Genomic DNA, 21631 nt, shown 5'->3' on the forward strand with positions numbered 1-21631 from the left:
TATATTAGTTATTTATGTTTTCAAAGTCGAGCTAAGCTAAATAACAAAGTATATTCAGATAAGTTTTATTTCCCTCCAATCTGTCCTCTGCTGTTTCTTTCTTTCTTTTTTTTTTAAAGATTTTATTTATTTATTCATAGAGACGCAGGTAGAGAAGCAGGCAGAGGGAGAAGCAGGCTCCATGCAGGGAGCCCGACGTAGGACTCCATCCCGGGTCTCCAGGATCACACCCCCGGCTGCAGGCAGCACTAACCTGCTGCACCACCGGGGCTGCCCCCTATGCTGTTTCTTACCTTCCCAAGGCATACCAAAAAAAAAAAAAAAAAATCAACTACTATCTACAATGGTTGTCCCGGGGAAATCAGATTATGTTTTTCCTAATTCTCTTGAGATTTTCAAATCAGGGCAAAAATAAAATTAAAAGAAAAAAAAATAAAATTATTCGTACAAGGCCCAGCTCAAGTTCTATAGCCTCTATGATACCTTCCCATAAGTATTTTCTCTTTTCTGAACTCATACATTTACTGTATATGTTGCTCACTTAGTCCTTTTCATCAATCAATAAATTAAAAAATTAATGCACTGAACCTAAAAAATATTAATGCACTGAGATCTAAAGGGCACCATGTTAGATGCCGTGAGGACACAATGTATTCAGTCAAGTTTTCATGTACAGGCATTTCCTTTATTATAGCTGTATATTGAAGTGAAAGCTTCCTTGTAGCCTACATGGTGGCCAATCACTCCTGACTAATGAACCAAATTCCTTTGTACAAAATCTTGAAGAGAAAATAAAAACTGAAGCAGATTGATACAAATCTCTTTAATAAAGTATATCAATGACAACTTCATGTTTAAATAAATATATTGTTAAAAAAATCATGCAAGAGTATTCTGTTCTAATTACTAAGGAAGACTTGAGACTGTTATTCCCTCTGCAGAAACACTATGCACAGATGCAAAGTGATCAAAGGCTGATATAATAATGAATCTCAAGTAAGTGGCATGGCCGTCTCGTGCCTGTAAAGGAAAAATCAATATGGAAGCTTTTAGCAATTCTAGTTAACTGTTAAACAGCAGTTAGCAAAAGAAAGGGTTTGATGCAAGAATGATATCCTAAGAATATAATAATATGTAAGATATAATATTCAGAAAAGAAGCTAGATGCATGTAACAGTACCACTGCTCGGATGTATTACCAGGCAAATATCAGCATTGGTTTGATGAAAAATAGCAAGCAGAGCTAAAAATTGCAATTTTACATTTCTGATTAGTTTTTTAAAAGTGTCTTTCTAAAGTATTTTTCAATGTTAGGAGATTTCCTTTGTTCGATGATTCCTCTGACTCTATTATCCTGAAACATTACTATACTTTCACATTTATATGTTTCTCTGGAAGGCAATTAGGTGATATATATGTGTGTGTGTGTGTGTGTGTGTGTGTGTGTGTGTGTATATGCAGCTATAAATATGTTTACACTGATGAACCCAGTAATTTTATTCCTTGAAATTTAATCTTAGAGAATAACTTAAAAGGTGAAAATCATGGTAGTGAGAACACGCATAAGATGTTCCTGTTGTATTACTTACAATGACAGAGGGAGGAAAAATAAACTTAGTCAACATTTACCTCTTTCCATACGTTTCATTTTAAAATTATAATTATAAAACTTGTAACACAATATTGTTTAAAATTCTTCATTTTTTACTACTTTAACTATGTGATGCACATTGACACTAGAAGAAAACAAGTATAACAAAAGTTCTTGTGGCAGGGAAATAAAATCATGGGTGACTTCCAGCTGCCTACTCCCCCTTACTATTTTCTAAATATTCTGTAATGTTGCAATGTTCCTTGATTCACAATGAGCCCTGATACAAAACACTTAACAGAGGCTTACTAATCATAACCCATTAGTAAAGATGGAGAAAAACAAGCAGATAAAATTCAGTCTAATTAATTACTTTTCTGACCCCCATTGGCCTCTCCAGTCATTGGGCACATTTGGTGGAGAAGATAATTAATAGCATTCAAAAACTTCCTACAGAATCTTTTGAAGCACGGATTTCATAGCAGCGCCCAGCAAGTTGTGAAGAAGGAAACTTAATGGACAAGGTTCCTCGTTAAGCCTCATTTAGAGAAAACTTAATTAAACAAACACTACCACCAAAAAAGAAAGAAAGAAAGAAAGAAAGAAAGAAAGAAAGAAAGAAAGAAAGAAAGAAAGAAAGAAAGAAAGAAAGAAAGAGAAAGAAAGAAAGAAAAAGAATCACAAAAAAACGCACATATTCAGTTGTTTCACCTTTTTGTGTTTGTCTAAAACCAGGGCCTGATAAACTACCAGGAACAGAGAAACTCCTGATGAGGCAGCAGCTTCCTCATCAACAGGCATTCATTCCACTTGACAAGCAAAGCCCAATGGAATGTTGTCGAAAAATGCTGGTTCTCTTTCCACCTCATCTCTCTTTGGCTTATTTGTTGCTGATCCTATGCTCCATTTCCCCTTATGTGAATCTCCCTTGTCCTTTCATGCTTAAATTAACATCTGATTTTGGCATCTCAACCTTTTTTGATTCCTATTTTAAAAGGCCTACAGAATCAAATGAAAGAAAGCAAAGCAAGTAAATACTTCAAAATAAATGAACAAAATAAAAACAAATAAGTGAATTGTCTTATTCTTGCTGTTATTCTATGATAGATAAAAGCCTAGTTATGAATGTATTTATAGTATTATTGAGATTTAGATTATAGTATTATTGAGAATAACCTTCTCTATTGGTTGATTAGGTATAGAACCTCTAACATATCACAAAGGTATTTATTAATTTCATGACTGAGAAGATATAATTAAAATGTAAATAGATTATGCTGGCTAAAGATAATATTTATCTCTATAAAGTATATCGACTTACCATAATTTCTTCATTTTGAAGCTGCCCCTCTGTGTGGACTAGATCTAAAGCACAAATGTAACAGAAATGAGTTAGGGATCAAAATGCATGAGGACAGCTACCGAAATTTATATTCACCAAAATATGATGTCTGGTAAACTATAGTTAGATCAGACTTACCAGAGCTTGGGGGTTAAAATTCAATATCAAAATGAGAATATTTGATGTAAAAGGCATGAAAGATAAACTGTGAGTTCTAAAACATCCCTAGCAAGTATAAACAAAAGGAAATGTAAATTACAGAAAGGATCAAGGCACTAACAGTTATATTACAGGCCTGATAGGAGCCATCTTATTACCACTCTCATGGGTAATGACTACAACTCAGTTTCTCATGCTGAATTTATACTGTGATGTTGAATTATGCTGCCCATGAAGTGATCTTTTCTGGTATCCAACTTTAGAAAACCTTTACCTATATAATTTTAAAGCAGATTAACTTAATTGCTCACAAGTTAATCATATCAAACATTCTTCTAGAAATATGAAATATTTGGTTGATATAATAACAAATACTGACCTTATTCAGAAATCAATTTTATTTGTATCAGCATAGTCGGTGTATGTGATTTTTAAAGGAACATACTACCAACAGGGTAGTCTCTGGGAAGTAAGATGGTGCATGACTTTGTTTCCTAAGATCTCTCTGAGGTAATGAATAGTGATCCCCTGCTTGACCCATTCCCCTCCAGTCCTACTCCTGAGTGGCAAATGCTTTCAACTCCTTCAGCTTTTTTTCCTAGAAGGTTAACATGTTTATATTCCTTTTCTTGATTTGTAGTACTTTACTGACTTTATAGTATGGTGGGAGAAAATTTGGGTCTCTGAGATCAGTATCTTCTTCCTCTTCCTTCAACCTTTCCCTCCTACCATCCTCTCAATTTTGAAATCAATACTTGACAGTTACATTATCGCCTACGTAAATGTTATTTACTGCTAAAATAAGTATTGAATTATGATCCCATTTTCTTTCTTATACAACTCCTCCTCTACCAGGAGTTAATAATACCTTCTTTCATTTGCTTAGTTTTTTAACTGTGAAAAATTGGAAAATCTCATGCTGACATCAAAGAAGACAGGGTATAATTCCTGTATATTTACCCATCATCTTGATTTTAAAATTACTAACATTTCACTATACTTGATTTATGGAATTTTTTTGCTAAAGCATTTTAAAGAACATGACATTTTACCTCCAAATATCTGGTTATCCATCTCTAAATAATAAGGATATTTTCTTACATAACCATAATACTATTATCAGGCTAAAATTAAAAATTGCTTTAATATCATATAGAACCCCATCCACATTCAAATTTCTCAATTGTCCCCAAAATGTCTTTTTATAAAAGTTGGTTTATTCAAATCAGAATTAAGTCTCCTTTAATCTTGAACTGATTTCTCTCTCCCACACACATTTTTTCCCCACATCACTGACTTACTAAAGAGACCAGGTCAGTTTTCCTGTGGAATATCCCACATTTTGTCATTTTGCCTCTTTAAGGTTTCATTACATTTATTCATCTACTCTCTGTTTCGTATATACTGGAGTTAGAGCTAAAGGCTTGATTATATTCAGGGTTTGAGGCCTTCATCAAATGTCTGGTGATCTTCGGCTATCTTTTGTTACTTAATAAATAAATCATTTGAAAACTATGTGCCATGAACCATGCTCACTGACTCAGACTTCAACAGAGCAGCCAGGAATGAGGTGGTCTATGTCAGTATCCATAGATCTTTTTTTCTGGAGCCACTCAGTTTCTCCAAAAATATTTAGTCTCCTGGCCAGGGCTATATTCTCAGTTGCTGTCATAAATAGTAGAGCACAGAGGTGTTCTCACTATTCAATATGCAGGCTTCCACTTAAATCTCCTGTACTCCATGTCTCACTTACTCTCTCTTCTATGTCTGGTCTCCCTGAGTTCTGAGACTTAACATTCGGTATTCCTCCTTAGCCCTTGCAGACGGTTTGTGGGAGGAAGGAGGAGTCCTCTAGCTTTGTGTGATAAGAGAACTTACCTAGGGTCAAATACTCTGTATACAGATGTTCAACTATTCCCTCTTGTTTTCTGGTCCATGTCCCACTCATACTTTCTCTGGTACATCCTGCCTTCAAATTCTAGACCTTTCTGGGGTTTTGTTGGGCAAACTGTATTGCTTCACATTGACGTTCTCCTTGGAGGGCACTTAGGTTATAACCTACTCCATTCAGCTACATTAGTCTCTTCTACCCGTGTCCTCTCTTCCATAATTTAGATGGATACCTCACATCCTCTTTGGTCTCCTATAGGTTTTTTGGTTTGTTTTAGTTTTGTCCTTGTAGGTTCATGCCTCCTTTTATTCCTTTACTATTATTTTCATGGAATTTTGGGAAGGAAAGGAAATAGACACACAAAGCCAATTTGTAGTGTTTAACTAAGGGCAATTCTGCTGATGATATTTATGTATGTATGTATGTATTTTAAAGATTTTACTTATTTATTCATGGGAGACACAGAGAGGGGCAGAGACATAGGCAGAGGGAGAAGCAAGCTCCCAGTGGGGACCCTGATGCAGGATTTGATCCCAGAACCCCAGGATTACAACCCGAGCCAAAGGCAGACACTCAACCACTGAGCCACCCAGGTGCCCCTCTGCTGATGATATTTATTTTTATTTTTATTTTTTTTATCTTTATTTATTTATGATAGTCACAGAGAGAGAGAGAGAGAGAGAGAGGCAGAGACACAGGCAGAGGGAGGAGCAGGCTCCATGCACCGGCAGCCCGACGTGGGATTCGATCCCGGGTCTCCAGGATCGCGCCCTGGGCCAAAGGCAGGCGCCAAACCGCTGCGCCACCCAGGGATCCCTGCTGATGATATTTAAATAGTACCATTAGTTAGTTAAGAAGGAAAGACAAGAAACTAATATTTATTGTCTACTATATATGATATGGTAGACACTATATTTACAAAACCCTAAACCATGGGTTACCATCCCCATTTTTCAGAGGATTTGGAAACTCAGAAAAATTAAGTATTAACATGCTAACAGTTATATAACCAGTAAGTGAAGAAGTAGTCTTGTATTCAAACCTGGGTTTTTCTAGGCTCTAAATAAGTCAACAAGAGATATCTTTTCTTCACCAAAATGCAGATCAGTTGGAAATACAGAATCAAAGGACAACTCTACTTCCTCGTGCCCAGAACAACGCTGGTGAAAAAGCACAGGGCAGCCTGAGTGGCTCAGCAGTTTAGCGCTGCCTTTCAGCCCAGGGCGTGATCCTAGAGACCCAGGATTGAGTCCCACATCGGGCTCCCTGCATGGAGCCTGCTTCTCCCTCTGCCTGTGTCTGCTTCTCTCTCTGTTTCTCATGAATAAATAAAATCTTAAAAAAAAAAAAAAAAGCACATACCTCTTTCAATCCATGGCTCAAAATCAACTGGCTCTTTAGATGTGCTCTTTTCAATCTTCAAGGTCCTTACTGATGTTGTAAGGAAACAAAATAAATACAGGGTAAATTATCTATCTGATCTGATGTTGCTATCCCTATATTCCTTTTTTCTGTATCAAAGTGTCAAGCACTGGTGGGACTGAACAAAGTACTGGGATCAGAAATACCATGTTCTGAAAATCATTCACATGCTCTGTTTTTCTATAGGGACCTATGGTAAAACGCAGCCATGGGTCACTGTAATCTTACAATGTTTGCAAAGCACACAATACAGTTAGTAGAGTCTTTTTAAATTTGGTATCATCCAGAGTTATTTGTATACTGATAATAATAATAATACTGTTAGTGATCTTGTTCATAAACCTTTATGAAGAAACTACTGTTAAGTCAGGCATTTACTCATTTACTCTTGACTACAATCTTATAAGAAAAAGTATTACTAATCTACTTTACGGATTAGGAAACAGGCTTAGAGAAATCAGGCACCTTAGAGAGAAGTCAGGCAAAGTGTTCAGAGATAGAGAGCCAGTAAGGGCCAGAAGTGCAATTCAAACTTTAGGTATGTCTGCGTCTATGAGCTTCTACAATTAATGACAGTTAATAGACTTAACCAGAATGCAGGCATCTTCCTTCAGAACTGTTTTTTCCTCTATTACCCCTAATCCAGACCCTGCTACCCCAGAATCATTCTTCTCTTCTCTGTGCCCTGTGAGGGAGGTCCCCTGTGGATTGCATCACTAGATACTGGTCAGATTTGACCAATGGGAGGCACTGGGAGGAAACTGGAGGGCAGGGGTGAAGTGAGATCACGTTGTTTTTTCTCCACTCCCTTCCTGCTTCTGTGCCATGTCTTTGACAGTGGTTGGGTCCCTTCATGATTACAGCTGCTGCTGGGCAGGTCCTTAGCCACAGACTACAGCTCTCACTGGGCTCCAGTAACACAATTTCCATCCCTTATCCCAAGAGTGGTAATGGCTTATTGCTGTGGCTAGTTTCAAGGCGTTCTCACCATCCCTGGTTTGTTCCCTTACCCAGACCATAATTTTGTAAGTAATCCTATCAATAAAGTCTTCTCATTTGAACCATCTGGGATGTATTCTTTCCTGCCATGATTTTGTCTGAAATACTTTATCCCTAAATAAACACAAGACAGGATTAGAATGATGTTCCAATGGGAGAGTGTCCTCCTAAATCCCTCAGAAAATGCCATTATTAATAGAAGAATCCAAATTATCCAATGCAAATAACCAAGGTTATCAGATTTTCGAGAAGAATTTGACAGAGAACTCCAAGCCAAATGAATCTGGAATAAAGATGTTGAAGAACCTAGTGTTCTGGCAAGCTGGCTTCTTATGTTCATAATAGGGATTTTTGCCAAAGATTTTCACATAGTAAATTGCATGGAAATTATTATGCGCTTTGGAAGGGTTTCAAATTTGCAATTTTAGAGAAGCTGACTGTGCTTAAGGCAGTTAACCCGTACTCCCCACTCTCCCATTCCAGCCATAAAACTGGATTCCATGCTGCAAAGGAAAGTTAGTGTTTTGCCAAAGTTTACATATGTGCCCTCTGCCTATGGGAAAAATAAAAGATGATGAATATTAATGTATGATTTGCTTACCAAAGTAACTTTGAATTATAAGCCTTTCAATCCTTACATGTTTGTGAAAACAAATAATGAACTCTTGGGGAAACATTCCTGTTGTGGTCCAAAATGTTTCTGGATTCCTATTGTTAATTTTAAAGAAAAAGAAAAAAGAAGAGCCAAATGAAAATGTTTAATCACAAAATTCTAGTGAATAAGTATTTTAAATAAATGACCCTGGATTCTTGAAATCCCTTTCTATCTCTTCCTTCTGCCTCTAATCTCTCCCCAACTTTAATAATTCTTCTTTACTACTAGCAGATACTTTTAAAAAAAAAAACAGAAACAGAATTGATGTCACTCTTGTCTAAAAGCCTTCAGTGGCCTCTTATTTAAGCCTATAAATCTGACTGTGTAGTATGGCATTTTATGACCCTATATGATCTGGTTGCATTATTAAAGTGCATGGTCTCCCATCATGGTATCCTCTCCCGTTACTGTAGTCACATTGGGCCAATTAAGATTCTGCAAACACGTCATACAGGCTTATGTTTCTGTGCCTTACTTAGATCATGAGGTTCTCTTGACCCAAAAGCCTTTCCTCCCTTACAAGTTTATTTGCTCTTTGGTCCCATCTCTCAACCTCAACAAATCAGAATCACTTCCTCAGGCCTCCTTTGCACTCAGCATCCATTTTTACATTGGTACTTATCTCTTGTGCTTTTATGGCTCCTGCTAGATGCTGAGTTCTGAGTCCAACCACTTTCTATTAATTATCTTTGTACCCCAGCAAACTATCACAATGGCTGACCTAGATACGCAAAAGATGTGTGTTGAAAAAACAAACATGCATTCAAATTTATGTCATAAATCTTATATATAGTATATATATAGTACTGCCCACTGAAATAACCATTTCTATTTTAACTATATAAGCTCCTTCTTTTTTGAAGGAAAAATTTTATCTACACTGAAATTTATCTTAAATATACAATTCATTGAGTTTTGATAAATATATATACCTATGTAACCAATAGGCTAGGGCAACCAATACTCCAATCAAGATATATAGCATTTCCATTGCTCCAGAAACTTTCCTTCCAGACAATTCTTACCTCCCTTGGCAACTATTGCTCTGATTTCTATAACCATAGACTATGCCACAATTTGGTTATCCATTCTTCTGTTTGATATTTTGTTGGATATTTGGATTGCTTCCAGCTTTTTAGTATTATGAATAAGTTGTTACAAACATTCTTGTACAAGTGTTTTGGGGACATATTTCATTTCTCTTGGGTAATTATTAGAACTGCTGGGTCATAGGGCAGAGGTATGTTTAACTTTATAAGAAGCTGCCAGATTTCCAAAGTGGTTGTAGTATTTTACATTCCTACCAGCAATGCAAGAGAGTTCTAGTTGTTCCATACCCTTGTCAACACTTGCTATTGTCAGTCTTTTTAATTTTACCCATTCTAGTGGATATAAACTGGTGTCCTACAATATTAATTTGTATTTCCCTGATAACAAATGTTGTTAAGCACTTTTTTCATATATATATAATCTTATATATATGAAACACGTATATATCAGAAACTTCACTGACAACATGATACATATTTCATATGTTATATGTATTATATACTGTGTTCTTACAATAAAGTAAGCTAAAGAAAATGTTAAAATCTAAAGGAAGAGAAAATACGTTTATACCTCTCTATATATATTTACTTAAAAAAAATTCCTTGCAGTTAAAACCCATGTTATTCAAGGGTCAACTGTACTTTACTATATATTTTTGTAGAATTCATTTATGAGATATATATGTATTGTGAATATTTTCTCCCAGTCTGTAGTTTCCCTTTCCATTTTCTTACTTGTGTCTTTCAATAAGCATAAGTTTTATTTTTGGTGAAATCCAGTTTTATTACTTGTTTCTTTTATGTTCAGTGATTTTTAAGAAGATTTTATTTATTTGAGAGAGGGAGGGAGAGAGCATGAGAAGGAGACAGGCAGAGGGAGAAGCAGACTCGCCATTGACCAGGGAGCCTGATGCAGGGCTGGATCCCGGGACCCTGAGACGGTGACCTGAGCTGAAGGCAGAGGCTCAATCAATGGAGCCACCCAGCTGCCCCATGTTTAGTGATTTTTATCTCTTAGAAATCTTTGCCTATCTCATTATCACAAAGGTATTTTCTGATGTTTTCTTCTTGAAGCTTAGTAATTTTAGCTCTGAGTGGAGATCTATGCTCCATCTTGCATTAACTTTTGCGTTTGATATGAGATAGGGGTAGAGGTTTGTTTTTATGAGTATGTTTATTCAGGTGTTTCAGCACCATTTATTAAAAGACTTTCCTCTTCTAACTGAACTACCTTGGTGTCTTTGCCTAAAATTAATGGACTACATATGGGTCGATCTGTCCCCTTCATTTTATTCCACTGACCTGTTTCTGTATCCTTTAGACTTCTGTTGAAAATTAATGGAGCTTGTATATGTGGGTCTATATTTCTGGGTTTTCTATTCTGTTCCATTGGTATATATGTCTATCTTTACAAAGATACCACACTATTTTGATTACTGTTATTTTTAAGTCTTAAAATCAAGTAACATAAATGCTCAAACTTTCTTTTTTTCAAATTATGCTGATTAGACTAGGACTTTGCATTTCCATATACATTTCAGAATCAAGTGTTTTATGTAAAAGTTGATTGAGATTTTGATCAACACTGTACTGAATCAATAGGTTATTTTAGGGAGAAATTGCCACCTTAACAATATTGAGTTTTCCAATCATGAATGTAGTATATCTTTTCATCTACTTAGTTAATTTTTCTCAGCAACATTTTATGGTTTTCAGTGTAAAAAGTCTTGCATAGCTTGTTTAAATTTATTCTTAATTCCTTTATGTTTTGACTACTATCGGAAATGGAATTTTTTAAACTTCAATTTCAAACTGTTTCCTGCTATTATATAGTAATAAAATTGATTTTTGCATATTGACCTACCTAAACTTAAAGCTCTAGTAGGCTTTAAAAAAAAAAAAAAAAAGATTCTGGGACACCTGGGTGGCTCAGCGGTTTAGCGCCTGCCTTTGGCCCAGGGCATGATCCTGGAGTCCCGGGATCGAGTCCCACATCGGGCTCCCTGCTTCTTCCTCTGCCTGTGTCTCTGCTTCTCTCTTTCTCTTTTTTTTTTTTTTTTTTAATTTTTATTTATTTATGATAGTCACACACAGAGAGAGAGAGAGGCAGAGACACAGGCAGAGGGAGAAGCAGGCTCCATGCACCGGGAGCCCGATGTGGGATTCGATCCCGGGTCTCCAGGAACGCGCCCTGGGCCAAAGGCAGGCGCCAAACCGCTGCGCCACCCAGGGATCCCGGCTTCTCTCTTTCTCTCTCTCTGTGTCTCTCATGAATAAATAAATAAAAATCTTTAAAAAAAAAGATTCCTTAGTTTTTTGTATATTCCTATGAAATATATATTTTTAAAGATTTTATTAATTTATTCATGAGACACACACAGAGAGAGAGAGGCAGAAGCAGGCTCCACGCAGGGAGCCCAATGTGGGACTCAATCCCAGCGGGATCACACCCTGGGCCAAAGGCAGGCGCCAAACCATTGAGCCACCCAGACGTCCCCCTATGAAATATTAATACAATCCATAAACAGACAATTTTACTCTAATTTTTATCCTTTTATGTCTTTTTTTTTGGGGGGGGGGGGCTTTATTGCATGGGCTAACACCTCCAGAACAATGCTGAATATGAACAGTGAAAGAAAAATTCTTGCTCTGCTTCTAATCTCAGGGGGAAAGCATTTATTATTTCACCACTAAGCTGAACCTGTTTAGTGGATGCCTTTATCAGATTGAGGAAGTTTCTTTCTCTTCTTTGTTTCCTAAGAATTGTTATCATGAATGAATGCTGAATTTTGTCAAATGCTTTTTCTTCATTTATTGGGATGATCATGATTTTTCTCCCTTGTTCTGGCAATGTGGTGAACTACACTCAACCTTGTATTCCTATGATAATGTGGTAAATATGCCAACCTTGCATTCCCAGGATTAATTCCATTTGCCAGATTTTATTTATTTATTTATTTATTTATTTTATTTTTATTTATTTTTTTGGGGGGGGAACACATGCCTTTTATTGGTCTAAGGAGCATAACTAGTTCATAGGCTTGGGCAGAGCTCCCCTATCTGTATGGCTCCCATCTCCCTCTCCTGGGAGTTTGTGACTCACCCCCAGGGAGAAAAGTGTTCTGGACAGGGGTGGCAGACAGAGCCAGGATAAAAAATACAGAACTGGGGTCTGAAAGAGTATCATGGTGAAGTAGGAAACACAGGGTTATGAGATCATCCAAATAAAAAGTCCACCCGGGCAAAAGAGAAGTTTCTCCATGTAGGCCTCCCACCTGCCCTTGCCAGGAATGGGAGGGGGCAGGAAGCTTCGGCTGGAGATTTCCTACTGTGCCCTTCGTGCCATCAGCATCTCCCGGATGTTGTCCTCAGCTTCCTTTACACTCCGCTCCAGGTAGGATTTTTTCTGTTCTAGTTCTTTAATTTTTTCTTCTGCTATTTTCTGTTTCTCTAACAGCTGACTGTGAATTACCTCCTTGGACTGAAGAATAAACATTCTTCCTACACCTTCATACATGTTAGTCTCATCTACCAAAGTCATAATCTCTGTATCTGTAAGATGTGCGTGCTTTTTCGTTCTGTTTAGCTGTTCAATCTGTATGTCTGCAAGCTTCACCTTCTGTTGAGTGTCAATAACTTTGGCTTGAAGTTCTGTGAAGGCCTTCTTCAACTCCAGATCCACGGGAGCCGCCATCTTGGTTCACTCGGTGCGCCTGCCAGATTCTATTTATAAGGATTTTTGTGTCTATGTTCATAAAGGGTATTGGTCTTTAATTTCTGTTTTCATCCTTTTCTTTCCTTTCCTGTAATGTCTTTTGTCAGGTTTTGATATCAGGCATGTTGTTCTCATAAAAAACAATTTGAGAAATATTTCCTGCTCTATTTTTGAAAGATCTATATTATTTTTTCTTCTAAATATTTGATAGAATTTATGCAACAGATACATGACTATTCCAATTTTCTATTTCATCTCTTGTCATTTTTATAGGTTGAGTTTTTTTAAAGCAATCTGTCCATTTAAATTGTCAAACTTATTAGCCTAAATTTGTTCTCTTTTTTAATTAAAAATATTTTAAAATTGAGGTATAGTTGACATATAACATATTAGTTTCAGGTATACAATATAATGAATTGATATCCTAAATATGTCCTTGATAGTGACTTACTAATCTTTTATAAACTGTAGTGATACTGTTTCTTTCATTGCTGGTACTGGTAATTTATATTTTCTCTATTCTTTCTGGGTCAATCTTCCTAGACGTTTATAACTTTTAATAATCTTTTTAGATAATCTATTTTGGCTTTGCTAATCTTTTTCTAATTGTCTATTTTATTGATTTCTGCTCTACCTTTATTTTCTTTTACTTTTTTGGGTATAATTTGCTCTTCTTTATCTAGTTTCCTATGTTAGAAATTTAATTATTGGTTTTTAAAAATTATTTTAAAGATAAAGTATTTATGCTATAAAAAATTTCCTTGGAAGCATCACTTTGGCTGCATCCACAAATGTGGATATATTGTATTTTCATTATCATTTGGTTAGAAATATCTTCTAACATCCCTTGTGATTTATTCTTTGACCCATGGGGTTATTTAGAAGTAGTACCATGTTTAATTTCTGAGTTTCAGGAATATTTTTCCAGATTTTTTTTTAATTTACTTATAGCTTAATTACATAGGGGTCAGAGAACAAATTCTTTTTTTCTCCAGCTTTATTGCAATATAATCAGCATACAAAATTGTGTAAGTTTAAGGTGAACAACATGATGATTTGATATACTTACATGTTGGGAAACCATGTAGAGTTAGTTAACATATCCATCATCTCAAATGTACCATTTTTAAAAATATACATTCCCTAAGATTTCAATCTTTTGAAATTTATTGAGACTTTATGGTCCAGCACATTTCAGTGAATATTTAATGTATACTTCTTCCATGTGCCATTGTTGGTTATAACGTTGTATAAATGTCAATTCAGTCAAGGTGACTGACAGCGTTGTATAGATTATCCTATCTTTACTATGTCCTTACTAACTGTATCTTTAGATTTTGTCTGACTGCTTCATCATTACTGAAATAAAGGTGTTAAAATCTCCAACTATGATTGTAGATTTATTTCTCACTTTCATCTGTCAGTTTTTGCTTTATGTGTTTTGAAGACTATCAGGTCAGTATACTTTAAGATTATTACCTCTTTCTAAAGAAAGGATGCTCAAAAATTATAAAATGTCCCCTTTATCTCTGGTAATTCTCCTTATCTTACATTCTACTTTGTCTGATATGAATAAGCCACAGCCACTTCTCTGTTTAGTATTTATAGGATGCATCTTTTTCATCCTTTTATTTTCAACCTATTTGTGACTTCATATTTAAAGTACACCTCTTACAGACAGCATATACCTGTGCTTTGTATTTTGACCCAGTCTGACAATTTGTTAATTTCCATCATTTAATTGAAGTGTTTAGCCTACTGGCATTTAATATAATTATGGATATGGCTAGGTTTAAGCCTACCATCTTGGTATTCATTTTCTATTTGTCCCTCCCAACTATTTTTTTCTTGTTCTATTTCTCTTTTCCTATCTACTTTTGACTAAATAAAAAAATAAAAAATAATTTAAAAAACTAAAATTCCATTTAATTTTCTTTTTGTGTGTGTGTCTATTCTCAAGGTCATAAGAACCTCATGATAGTTAATTTACATTGAACTCCACTTTTGTGCCATTACTTTCATATATTTTATAGTTATGTATAACATTTATTACATATATATATAATAAATCCCACAGTACAATGTCTTTCATTCCCATTAAGTGGTCAATTGACTTTTTAAAAAATTAAAAGAAAAAGGATATTTTTTTACAGTTACCATTTCCAATATACTTAATTTCTTGCTGTAGATTTGAATTTCCATCTAGTATTATTAACACTTCAATGTGCAGAACTTCCTTTAACATTTTCTGTGATGTAGGTCTACTTGTGGTGAATAAAATGTCTCTATTTCACCCTCATATTTGAAGTACATATTAGCTAGATACAGAATTTTGAGTTGACAGGGGTTTTTTTGTTGTTTCTCTTTTCAGCATTTAAGATATTGTTCCATTGTCACCTGTATTCCACTGTTTGTGATACAAAGTCAGCTGTCACTGGTACTACTGTTCCCCTGTAGTTAATGTGGGGTTTTTTTGTTTGTTTGTTTTTCTGCAGCTATTTAAAATGTTTTTCTTTATTTTTCAGCAGATTACAGTATGATCTATTTATATGTATCCTGCTTGGGGTTTGCTGAATTTCTTGGATTTTAAGTTGACCATTTTTTAATAAGATTGGAGAACATTAAGCCAAAAAGTAGAAACATCCTGAATATCCATCAGCTAATGAATGGATAAATAAAATATGCTATACCCATAAATGGAACATTAGTTGGCAATAAAAAGGAATGAAGCACTGATATTTGCTATAATATGAGTGAATGCTAAAAATATGTAAAGTGAAAGAAGCTAGTCACAGAAGACCATATGTATGATTCCATGTATAAGAACTCTCTGAATAGGCAAATCTAAAGAGATATAAAGTGTATTAGTGGGTGCCTAGGGCTGGTGGGAATAGGGGAAATATAAGGGGCAATGTTTTTTTGGGGGTGATGAAATGCCCTAAAATTGATTTTGGAGATGGCTGCATAACTCTGAACATGCTAGAACCCAATAAATTGTACATTTTAAATGGGTGAATTGCATTCTATGTGAACTATGTGTCAATAAAGCTGTTACCAAAAACAAAACAAAACAAAACAAGTCCAACTCACAATTCTGGATATTTTATATGATGCTTACTATTTCACAATTTATTTTTTATTTATATGGTTTTAAGTTTCATTTATTTAAATAACTTATAATTGCCCTCTGTTTCTCACATGATTTTAATAAAAATGACCAATATAACAACACCAAATGGCATGTAGAGATGTACTGGTTTTAAAAATGACATAGGATGGCCTGGGTGGCTCAGTGGGCTAAGCCTCTGACTCTTGATTTTGGGTCAGGTGATGATCTCAGGATGGTGAGACCAAGCCCTATGTCAGACTCTGCACTCAGTGTGGAGCCTGCCTGAGATTCTTTCTCTTCCACTGCTTCTGTTCCTCCCCCTGCTCTTTCTCTCTCTCTCTCAAAATAAATACATAAAATATTTTTAAAAATGACTTATATGATTATATAGTCAATTAATCTCTGACACAAAAAGGGCAAGAATATACAATGGGAAAAAGAGTCTCTTCAACACATGGTGTTGGGAAAACTGGTAGGCTAAATATAAAAGAATGAAACTGAAACTTGCTTACACCATACCCAAAAATAGACTCAAAATGCATTAAAGACCTGAATGTGAGACCTGAAACCATAAAATTCCTAGAAGAAAACATAGGCAGTAATACCTTAACATCTGTGGTAGAAACATTTTTCTAGATATATCCCCTTTGGCAATGGAAACAAAAACCAATTTAAACTATTGGGACTAAACCAAAATAAAAAGCTTTTACACAGTGAAGGAAACCATCAACAAAATAAAAAGACAACCCACCAAAAGAAAGAAGATATCCTCAAATGATATATATCCAATAAGAGGTTAATATCCAAAATATTGAAAGAATTTATACAACTCAACAGCAAAAAAACCCAAACAATCCAATTAAAAATGGGCAGAAGACATAAGCAAACACTTCACCAAAGAAGACATACAGATGGCCTAACAGACATATGAAAAGATGCTCAATATCACTAACCATCAGGGAAATATAAATCAAATCACAAAGAGATATCACCTCACATCTGTCAGGATGGCTAAAATCAATACAAGAAACAAGAAGTGTTGGCAAGGATGTGGAGAAAATGGAATGCTCATGCACTATTGGTGGAAATGCAAACTGGCACAGCCACTGTGGAAAACCATATGGAGGTTACTCAAAAGACTAAAAATAGAATCACCATATGATCCACTAATTCCACCACTAGGTATTTACCCAAAGAAAAAGAAAACACAAATTTGAAAAGATATGTGCACCCCCACATTTACTGCAGCATTATTTACAATAGGCAAGATATGGAAGCAACCCCAATGTCCATCCATAGATGAATGGAAAAAGAAGATGTGATATATGTACAATGGAATAATAGCCATTGAAAAGAATGAAATCTTGCCATTTGCAACACATGGGTGGAGCTAGAGAGTATAAAGCTAAGTGAAATAAATCAGTCAAGAAAAGACAAATACCTTATGATTTCACTCATATGTGGAATTTAAGAAACCAAGTAAGAAAAAAAAAAAAAAAACCAGACTCATATAGAAAACAAACTGGTATTTGCTAGAGGAGAGGTGGGTGAGGGGATGGGTGAAACAGATGAAGGGGATTAGAGTATACTTGTGATGAGCACTGAATAATGTACAGAATTGTTGATTCATTGTATTTCACACCCAAAACTAATATAACGCTATGTTAAATTATACTGGAATTTAGAAAATAAATAAAATTTTAAATGACATATAACTGAATTCTCATATGTATAATGAAGTTATTAAAATGGTAGTTTTAAAGATTTATTTATTTTAGAGAAAGAGAGTGTGTGAGTGTGAGAGCATGGGGGTGGGGGAAAGGTCAGAGGGAGAGTCTCAAGCAGATTCTGTGCTGAGCATCTAACCCAATGTGGGGCTTGAGCTCATGACCCTGGGATCACAACCTGAGCCAAAACCAAGAATTGAATGCTTAACCCACTGTACCACCTAGGCAAACCAGCAGTTTTCTTTTAAATAAAGCTTTATAGCTAACAACTATTTAACATCTATTACCTCATGCGATTTTTTTTCACTACTCCTATGTAGTCAGGAAAGGTGGTGTTATCCCCATTTTTCAGATCAGAAAAGTGAAGCTCAAAGAGTAACACATATGCCTTTAGTCCAAGATAACATATATAGTTCACTTAACCAAGAATTTTAACTATAAATCTAGTATCCTACTAATTCTCTCTTCTACTTTTTCTTTTAACTTATTTTTTCCCTAGTATAGAACTTCCTTTCTCTTTTTTCATTGACATATTAAATACCAGAGAGCAAAAGTAGAGTCAAAGATAAGTAGAAATATAATTACTTTCTTTAACTTTTCTTTTTTTTAAAGATTTTATTTATTTATTCATGAGAAACACACAGAGAGAGAGAGAGAGAGAGAGAGAGAGGCAGAGAGAGAAGCAGGCTCCATGCTGCGAGCCCAACACGGGACTCGATCCTGGGTCTCCAGGACCAGGTCCTGGGCTGAACCACTGAGCCACCCGGGCTGCCCTTTAACTCTTATTTCTGAGGAAATTGAGAATTGGGAGAAAACTATCTACTGGGGGCAATTTTATGGCACTGTTTTATCCTAATGATTATATGGTTATTTCCATTTGGACAAACCAACTTATGAGCAAAAAATAATTTTTAATATTTACTACAAAAGTCTAATTGTTATTTGTCGTAAATGCATATACATTAAAAGTCTCTGATATGTTCTGTTCAATTATCAGGTCAGTATATACTTTTATTCTATATAGCTTCTATATAGTTTTCTATATATACTAAGAGTTAGTCTCTAAATGTTATGTCCTTAATTGTTCAGTAATATGGGCTAATCTTTGGAAAGATCTCTGTTTCTTTTTTTAATTTTTAAAAAGATTTATTTGAGAGCGAGAGAGAATGAGTGAGGGAAGGACAAAGGGACAAGCTATCTACTGAGCATGGAGCCCAACGTGGGGCTTGATTCCAGGACCTTGAGGTCATGACCTGAGCAGAATTCAGATGCTTAACCAACTGAGCCATCCTGGTGGCCCAGAAAGATCACTATTTCTGAAAACAACTTAAGGTACATCTCTAGCTACCTGTGCATCCTCACAGCAGTTCCCACATTAATTTCTCTACTCCAAGGCAGAGTGGGATAAATAGCTATTACCTGAATTTCAGGAAATAAAAAACTAAGAAGGATTAAGAGGCACAGGTAAAAAACAGATGCTAAGTTTTGGATTCAAACCTAAAGTCTGGGGATCCCTGGGTGGCGCAGCGGTTTGGCGCCTGCCTTTGGCCCAGGGCACGATCCTGGAGACCCGGGATCGAATCCCACGTCGGGCTCCCGGTGCATGGAGCCTGCTTCTCCTTCTGCCTATGTTTCTGCCTCTCTCTCTCTCTGTGTGTGACTATCATAAATAAATAAAAATTTAAAAAAAAAACAAAACAAAACAAAAAAAAACAAACCTAAAGTCTGAGTTATCATAGTATAGTACAAAAAAACCCAAACTGGGAGTTAGAAGACATGAGTGTTAATCTTGATTCCACCACTTGGTTATCTGTGTAATTTTGAACAAGTCATCTTTACCTACAATTATCCTTTTCCTCATCTTTACAATAAGGTTGAAAATACATTTTTTAAATATTTTACCTTATTTCCCAAGCTTACAGTGAGGGTCAAATGACATAACATCTATGAAACTACAAAGCCCTGTGCAAATATAAAATATGTGCATATATATGTGTGTGTGTTCTCGGCTACTTTCCAATATTAATTGAGTTTGATTAATATTTGATGGTCTAATTCAATAAGCTACTCAAAAACTATTTTAAGACATTCTAGAGTCAGGGATGCCTGAGTGGCAGAGTGGTTGAGTCTCTGCCTTTGGCTCAGATCATGATCCTGGGGTCCTCCAACAGAGTCATATAGCCGGTTCCCTACAGGGAGCCTGCTTTTCCCTTTGCCTATATCTCTGCCTCTCTGTGTGTCTCTCATGCATAAATAGATAAAATCCTTAAAAAAAAAAAAAAAAAGGGACATTCTGGAGTCAAAGCTGAATAAGTCATAGTCTCTAACTTTTAGGAATTCATAGTTAAGAGAGGACACAAATATTAAAAATAAAGAATTATACAAAAAAGGGACAAAAAGATAATAGATGCATATACTAAATTCTTTGAGTCCAACAAAAAGGTAAACTAATCCTACATGAGGCCAAAAGGACAGATGTCAGAGAGGAGATAACAAGTAGGCTTAAAGGAAGCGGCTGAGTTGCTAGAATTTTATCCAGATACATGGAATTCACAATAGAACACAAAAATACCACAAGATCTGTGTTATAACTGGCTCTGCCTTTAGTTAAAACTAGTACTTGACCTCTTTGGACCTCTCTTACCACAATTCTAAAATGAAAGGTTTAGATAAGATACAATCCTAAGTCCTTCCAGCTCTAAAATTATATGATTCTATGAGTCAAACTCTGGTCATTGTACAGATGCCAAGAAAGAGAACTCAAGAGAGTAATAAAATAGTCACAACTATTAAAAAATGTTTTTCCATTAACCACTTTTTCTTGGAATTTAAAAGCCTAAGAATGATATTTATCTCACCTAGAATAAGCTCTAACACAGTAAGGAGAGGAAATTGGAATGGTATCAAGAAGCTGAGAACCAAACAATACAGGTGGAGAGCAGGAGGTTAAGCCTTCAGTTCAACAAAGATGTTGCTTAGACCACTAAGGAAATAGGCAATACATGAGAAGTTATAATGTTTTTATTCCTATTTACTAAAAAAAAACTTAGAATAAAATCATAGCCAGATATTAAAATGTACTCTTCCATAAAATGAGGTAGTTGTTGTTTGAAGTTTTGTCTTGTTAAACTACTTCTTAAAAAACTATTTACATAAGAGGTCACTTTTAAAATTATAAAGAAAAGGATCAAAAACCTAAGTATACTCAACTGAATTTGTTTCACAAATGGTACCTAAGGTGGATATTGTCAAGTAATGTACTTCATCAAACATTTATTAAACTATGTTTAAAAGTTCTAGTTGTTGTAAAGCATAATCCCAGTACTCAGGAGGTTCACTGACCTAATATCAAGGCTTTAAGGAAGAAAAAATAGTAACTCTTACCCATCAATCATATTTTCAGGTGGGTGTTTTTCATCACTTGATGTAGCTAAAATCACTTCAGCCCCCTCAGAGCTCAAACATAGATCAATTTTTCTCATCTTCAAGTGTTTAATCTGCAAGTAAAACAATAATAACAAAAGCAAATTCTTGACTCTCTGAACTTCATCGGAGTAAAGGGAGAAAGAAAGCCTGTTGCCTAGCACACAGCTTAACCACCAAGCTATTCAACAAGTGGGAGGGACTCTAACATGTTTATTTATGAAAGTAAACTTCTAACCTCTCCCAGGAATAATCTGTAAAATAGTGATTATTTCCACCACTCTACTTCACAAAAGACAACACTGACTACTCTGACAACATTTTTCTGATTCTAAAATTGAAAGTCCTCAATAATGATACAGAAATAGTTAACAGGCTAAGGTAACATAAATTAATGTGTAAAATTTTCAAACTATTTATATCATTATATTTCTGACATTAAAAAATAATCTGGAGCAAAAGAACAGATGTTTTCATGACTGTTGTGTTTTCTGTTTTTTGTTTTTCTTTTTTCTTTTTTTTTATGTAAGCTCCACACCCAGCACAGAG

The 21631-nt window shown here is 35.3% G+C and overlaps 1 protein-coding gene and 1 pseudogene across 5 annotated transcripts in view; both read right to left on the reverse strand.

Moving 5' to 3' along the window:
* Positions 1-808: 808 nt before the first annotated feature.
* The window catches only part of IFT25 (intraflagellar transport 25), a 28200-nt gene continuing 7377 nt past the window's right edge, over positions 809-21631 (reverse strand). For 4 of the 5 annotated variants that reach the window (XM_077891845.1, XM_077891846.1, XM_077891844.1 and 1 more), the window contains exons 3-6: positions 21044-21156; positions 8006-8112; positions 6346-6414; positions 5595-5802 (exon numbers count right to left, since the gene is read on the reverse strand). In XM_077891845.1, coding sequence (XP_077747971.1) covers positions 5642-5802; positions 6346-6414; positions 8006-8112; positions 21044-21141 — 435 coding nt within the window. In that variant the 5' untranslated portion in view covers positions 21142-21156 and the 3' untranslated portion in view covers positions 5595-5641. Of the gene's footprint in view, positions 1021-2912; positions 2957-5594; positions 5803-6345; positions 6415-8005; positions 8113-21043; positions 21157-21631 lie in introns of those variants that run through there. The other variant, XM_077891843.1, reaches the window with a different exon arrangement.
* On the reverse strand, positions 12099-12842 carry LOC144310620 (prefoldin subunit 1 pseudogene; annotated as a pseudogene).

Source organism: Canis aureus, chromosome 3 (assembly GCF_053574225.1).
Source record: "Canis aureus isolate CA01 chromosome 3, VMU_Caureus_v.1.0, whole genome shotgun sequence".
In the NCBI taxonomy this organism is placed as follows: Eukaryota; Metazoa; Chordata; class Mammalia; order Carnivora; family Canidae; genus Canis; species Canis aureus.